Source organism: Penaeus monodon, unplaced genomic scaffold, assembly GCF_015228065.2.
Source record: "Penaeus monodon isolate SGIC_2016 unplaced genomic scaffold, NSTDA_Pmon_1 PmonScaffold_5414, whole genome shotgun sequence".
In the NCBI taxonomy this organism is placed as follows: domain Eukaryota; kingdom Metazoa; phylum Arthropoda; class Malacostraca; order Decapoda; family Penaeidae; genus Penaeus; species Penaeus monodon.
In genome coordinates, this window is record NW_023660346.1 from 1 (window position 1) to 6694 (window position 6694).

At 40.5% G+C, this 6694-nt stretch overlaps 1 protein-coding gene across 1 annotated transcript; it reads right to left on the reverse strand.

The window, feature by feature from the left end:
• Positions 1-154: 154 nt before the first annotated feature.
• On the reverse strand, positions 155-6084 carry LOC119571192 (basic salivary proline-rich protein 2-like; the record flags this gene model as incomplete). The annotated part of the gene is made up of 4 exons (XM_037918608.1): positions 6035-6084; positions 713-954; positions 467-560; positions 155-386 (listed from the first exon to the last, which is right to left on the reverse strand). Coding segments are annotated over exons 1-4 (618 nt in total), but the record flags the coding sequence as incomplete, so codon positions are not given.
• Between the last annotated feature and the right edge of the window lie 610 nt (positions 6085-6694).

The window sequence follows — 6694 nt, forward strand, 5'->3', positions numbered from 1 at the left end:
CAGTGGTGAAAGGTTTTACTTTCCTCCCTTTTTTTACTCCTTTTTTTTTCCTGCAGGAAAAAAGGGGGCTTGATTTTTGGGGCATGATGATCATGCTCTAACCGTGAAACCCATTGAAAAACCGGATTTTTGGTTGGCTCTCCAATGCCCCTACCTTTTGGTAGGCAGGGTCGAACCCCTTCGGGTTTGCGGGTACCTTGAACTGGGGAAACCCCTTGGGGGGTCCGACTCCCCCTCGAGTCGGTCCCGGCCTCGGCGTTTCGGACCCCCCTTTGGGCTTTGGGGCTTGCTCAGGGGGCCCGCGTTTGGGTTTTTTCCGCTGGGCTGCCGTTTCGGTCGGGGGGGCGTCTGAGGGGTACTCAGAACCTTCCTCCCCGGGGTCTGGCCTGGAGGGCCAGCACCGAGTCATCTTTTTGGAAAACCTGGGGACAGACATTTTTTGCGGGTTTTTTTCTGTCTTGTCCACCTCTTGGAGCAGGGTGACAGTGTCTCCTGTCCCGGGGGTTTTCTTTTGCCCCCCGGAGGCAAAATGGCTTCAGGGTGGCTCCCGTGGTCTGGGCCTTGCAGGGGATCGTAAACATTAGCATTTCTGGGGGGGTTTTTTATTTTTTTTTCCACGCCCAACCCACCACGGAGCCCAAACAAGGGGAAGCTGAGTGTTAAAAACAATGTCTAACAGCAACGGGGTGAGATGGAAAACCCAGCCAATTACCTTTTGCACCGGACTCAGGGACAGTGTGAGTACCCGGCAGCTGAGTTTGCCCCTCCCGGGGAGACCGCCGTTTTGACCTACCGGCCACAATCGGGCCCGCCTGTCTTCCCGGGAATAGAGGCCCAAAAGGGCGGTTGCTAGCCGAGGGGGTCTCATTCCGGCATCGCTCAACCTCCGGGATCCCGTCTCCCATGCACGGGGCTGCCACGCACAAGCTGCCTCTGGCTCCCCCAGGGTGGAACCTGGGGGTGGAGCCCAAGGGGGGGATGCCTTTCCACCTACGGGACCATTATTGGGGAACACTTTTGCCCCCCCTTGAGGAGGGGAGCCTTTCCTTTTTTAGGCATTCCTCTCCATCCCTCAAGAGGACCTGTCCCTTTTTTTCAAAATGAATCCCTTCTCTCTGAACACCCAAAGGCTGTTTCCCTCAGTGAGAGAAGAGGGGGTCCTGCACCTTTTCAGTAATTTTCCTTCACCCTCGAAACACCAACCACAGACTTTTTCATCACAGTGGGGAGGAAGCTAATTTTTTTCCGGCAATTTTCCATGGCAGGAGGGGTTTTAAAGTGGTACTTTTCTCTCTAAAACACCCAAAGGCTGTTTCACCCAGTGAGAGAAGGGGGGTCCTGACCTGTTCCATGATTTCCCTATCCTCTAAAAAAGCCAACCACAGACTATTTCATCCGTGAGGGAGAGAAGCAAATTTTTTATCCGGTCTTCTTCCGGGAGGGAAGTTAGTTTTCGTCTAGCAGAGCTTTTTTAGACAGAACCAATTGTATATATTATGTATAATAAAAATTTTTCAGAGAACATGAAAAAAAACAAATATGATGATTTTGATGATTTTGGGGAATAATTAAAAATTTAAATTTTTACAAAAAGATAATTAGATTAAAGATAACAAAAAGATAATGAGTAATATAAATTTTAAAAAGACAAAGATAATAATTATAATGAAATAAATAAAATGATAATAGATATGTGGAAAATAACCAGTATAAAATAATTTTCACAGTAAAAAAATAAAGAAAAAATGCTTTTAAAAATGATAAATTTTTTTAATAATATGATAATATGCCCCCCGGCAGTAAAGGTCACACTAGTTGTTTCGTTAATGTTTTTTGAGCACGCTTTTGTCTCGTTCTTTTATTGCTCCTACTGTGTTAGTAACGTGACGTGAAAGAGATTTTTACGCCAAAATCGCATTTGTGGGCAAAAATATCTCAGCGAAATATTGCGTTTTTCTAGACGTCAATTTTTTGACAAATCGAAAATATTTGAAAAAAAAAAGTTATTCTGGCAAAATTCTCTGTACTTCCAGAAGTTTGGGGTTTCGAAAAATGCAAAAAAAAGAAGATACAGCATATTATGCATACCCCTAATATAAGCGCGCGCCCATAATGTATGTGTCGCGACATTCTGTATCGATTTTAGGTTTTTAGGCAAATTTTTATCATTGTTCTTTAAGAGGAGAGAATAATCTCTAATAGGCAACTCTTTTAAACACAGATTTTTTATCACCAAGACCTCAGTGCCCAGATAAAGTCATCCAAGAAAAATTGTATCTTGTTGCCTCTGTCATCTCGTTGCGCTCTGGGGATTCGCTTTCAAACATTTTACTTATTCACTTTGACTTTTTTGCAACAAAGACCCTGGTAAAAGGCTAGCAAGAAAAGGGGTTGTTGCATACCTTTAAGTAGCCCAGTCAGAAAAAACGGCAGTATACTCTCGTAAGAAAAAGAGGGGGGACCCTTTAAACATGGGATCACCTTTCCGTGGTGTGGAGGCTTCATGTTCTCATACTATTTCAGTAAATGAAACCGATCTATTTATCCCTCTTCGTATGTAGAGTCTGGGTAAGTGTTCTTTTTAAAACCGACTTGTAAGTAGGCAAAATTTTTTTGTCTTTTAAATTTTTTCGGAGGTAAGGATTCCGATACGAAATTTAGCCTCCCGGCATGCCCTGAGGGGACCTGGTCTGTGTCGACTAACCGACTCGCTACGGTGCAGTGGTGCTAACTCGGCTGAACCGGGCCTTACCCCCGTGGTGCCCGGCCACAGCAGTAACCTGGGGGCGACAATTCAATTTCTCGCACCTGGGCGGGGCTCGAACCGCCCCCCCTCGGATGAGAGGCCGACACGTTACCACGTACTACCCCGGAGGCTTTAGGGAGGTAACTTTATTACGGACGCCCTTTCGAATGCGCACGAGGCGCGCATTAAAAGCTTTTTTTTCTCGAAACTTTTTTTTTTCACACTTCTTTTTCTTTTTCTCCCCCGCTATTTCACCGTTTTACAGGGGGTTTCGGTTTTTAAAAGAAAAATCTTCCTCAAAATTAAATTTTTAATCTCGCTTGAAAGTAGAAATTATGTTGTTCTTTTTTTTTTTACGGGGGTTTAAGGATAAGTCCGATATGCGAAGTTTAGCCTCCCCGGGCTATGCCATGAGGGGGCCCGGCCTGTGTCACTAATGTGATCCTCACGTGTGCCACTGGGCTGACTCGGCTGAACCTAGTTCTTACCCGCCGGGGGCCCCAGCCCAGCAGTAACCTCGGGGAAGTTGCACTTCTCGCGCCTGGGGGGCTCGACCGCCGACCCCTCGGAGAGAGGCCGACCGTTACCACTGTTACCCCGGACTTTACGGGGGCAACTTTATTAGGGACGTCCTTCGAACGCGACAGAGGGCGCATTCAAAGGCGTTTTTCTCGAAACTATTTTTTTCACACTTCTTTTTCTTTTTTCCCCGCCGCTATTTCCCCAAATTTACAGGGGGTTTTCGGCATTTGAAGAAAAATCTTTCTTCTAAAATCTGGTGACACGGATTTTTTTTTTTTGGAAATTTTGTAAATGGACGAAAGTCTGAGGTGTGTGGGTATCTTTTTCGATTTTTTGGGTTTTATTTTTTTTTCTCTCAAAAATGTGAGGGAAAATTAAAAAAACGGGTGCACTCCAGTTTGGGGTATGAAGTGAGTAATTGAATTTTTTTTTCAAGTCGTAGTCCTTTCATTTTTTTTTGATTTTTTTTTTTCGCTTTATTTATTTTTCCGATCACAACAAAATTTTTGGATAAAACCCATTTAATATGTACCTGATATGAGAAAAAAGAATCAATCATAATAAAAAAAGATAGCGATTAGGCGGGCCCCCCCTTCATGCGAAAAGGCTGCGAACGATGGCTATGAGAAGTCGTCGGCCCATGGGTTCGGGGTGATTCCTCAAAAAAAGCCTCTTTTTCCCGGGGCTTTGCAAGGGCCTTTTATTTTATTATTTTTATTATTAAAGTTTTATTATTTTTATTATTATTGTTCTTGTTGCTGTTATTATTTTTTATCATTATATTATTATTTGATTGTTTTTATTATTTCTAATATTATATTATCTTATCATTTCTTATCTTTCTTGCTTGCATTGTCATTGTCATTGCTTTTCATTGTCATTGCATTGTCTTGTCATGCATTGTCTTTATTATTATATATTATAATTATTTTTTTATTACTATTATAATTATTATTATTATCATTTTTATTATTTATTATTATTATTTTTTATTATCATTATCTCTTACTTTATTTTTATTGTTTTATCATTTTTTTTATTTTATTATCCTTATTACATCATTAATAAATATCACATTGTATTATCATTATAAAGTAGCAAAAAAAAATTAAATAAAAATTACAGAAATGATAGTCATAAAAACAAAAATGAGATACCGAAATTTAATACGGAAATGATAATAATAAAAATACGATGACAATAATACTGTCCATTTAAATGAAAAGTAGTAAAAGTAAAAAAAACTGGGAAGTCGAAATTTGACAAAATCTAATTTAAAAAAATAATATTGTCATTTTTTTAATATTTTTATGATGTTTATTTTTTTACATCTTCTTTTTATTTTTGCTATTAATTTTATTTATTATTTGTAAACTTTGTTACTATGATCATTGTTACACTATTTTTACCTTTCTTTTTTCGTCACTATTATTATTTTTGCTACCTAGGGGGTCTTTGTCTCTGTGGTTTGATTGTTTGATTTTTTAAAAATTATCTGCCGCGTCAACAGCAAAGGTCATTAGGGGTGAATCCTTGTTAACTAGAAAAATTAAAATTTTTAAAAAATTTTTAAAAAATTTATAAAAAATATCTTACAAATAAAAATAAAAAATTTAAAAAATAAAAAACCTAATTTATTATGCCAAAGGCTAAAATATTGCATAAACTTTATGATAATTAGTTTTTTGAAAATATTAGTCCCCCAAAGGGAAAGAATAACCCTCTTTCAAAATTTTCCCCCCAATACTTTTTCAGTGATTGGGGGGACAAGTACATACGTCTTTGGTCTGAGAATTTTGCACTTTTCCACTACATTGCGATCTTTAAAGGCTTTTGGGCATCCTTAAAAAGTGCTTCTTTTTTTGCCATCTGCCCATGATCGTCTTGTGTGCCCGATTTTTTGTCTTGTTAATACAACTTCCACTTTTCGTTGGGATGGATGCTAGTCCCAACTCCCAAGGTCATCTCTAGTCTCGCAGTTTTTTTCTGGGGGTACCCTCCTTTTTTTTCCCTACTTTATCACAAGACAACTCTGATGCGGGTTTTCAGGTGGGTGGGTGGGAGGGAAAACAGCATCACAAGGCTGAGCACACTCCCTTGGCAGCTGCTGCTCACCGCTTTTTCCACTGATACCAACATGCGCTGGCACCCAAAATAGAGTTATCTTTTACGTGTTAACTCTTTTGCAACCAATCTTGAATCTCCCTCACTACGGATGTGATGTTTTTAAAGCTTTTGATTGCTTAAAGGGCCTACGAAGTCACAATATATCCAACAAATGGTTCGTAAATCTCAGTCATTTTAAACTGCTGAAGGATGGCATGTAACTCTGCAGTGAAGATCGGGGCTGCTAGAAAAAGACTGCCAATCAGTCTTCCTTCTCTCATGCTGAAAAAACCCACGCCTTTACAGTTTTCGAACCCACTGTATAAATTGCTCTGATCCCCGGTATTTGAAATGTGCTGAAGAAATTTCTCTCGGACTTTTCTTGGGGATCTCTCCCCTTTTCCCAAATTCCGACAAATCCAGCTCGACTTGTTTAGCCCAAAGGGGGAAAAGGGGGGGAAATTCCAACAGCCGAACCTTAGAGAGTTTTAAAAATTAAGATTTTCCCCAAGATTCCTCATTTCCTACCATGGACGGCTATCCCAGGGGGTTGAAACCAAATTTGGATGTAGGAGATCCGGAAACCCTTTTGTAGTCTCGTGTAGTAAATCAGTTCATTATTCTCGGTAATAAAAGAGGGGGGTTCTCCACTTCGCATACGGGACTCCACGGGGAAGACCTAAACCCCCAGTACGTTCTGAGAGCTTCATTATAACCGAGTCTAACATCCGTAAACGTGGGAGTTGCAGATGAAAAAAATTACATCCTAATAAAGTTTCTACGAATAAGCGTCGTAAAGCCGCAGACGTTGTGCGGTCTGCACCCAAGATAGTGTGAAAAAAACCCCAAAATACTAGTTTTTTGTCCCTTTTTTCAACTGTTTGATGTGAGGCCCCCAGTAATCTTGAATAAAAAATAGACCCAAGTACTTCACCTTTTGGACAAATTTCAGGGTTTGTCCTAAATAGAGGGAAGGGGGGAATTTTTTCCTCGTTTGGGGAAGTATAGCCGGTCTTGTTTGGGGAAAAATTTAAACCCCTGATATGTTGTCCACTGTACAACCTGATTTACTGCGCCTGCTGTGTCCTTGCACACCCTGAAGTTTCCCTCCTGAGCAGACAGTGTAAAGTCATCCACATCGTTTCATGAGACAGAATTTGGGAAAAACCTTTTACAATGTCATTTAAGCAAGGGCAAAAAAGGGGTCCACTTAAGACACTCCCTTGGGGACCCTTCCGTTCTTCCAGGTAAAAAAAACTGTTTCCCCCCCGAACTTTAAATTTCCTGTACAAGGAAGTTTTGTATGAAGGTAGGTAATGC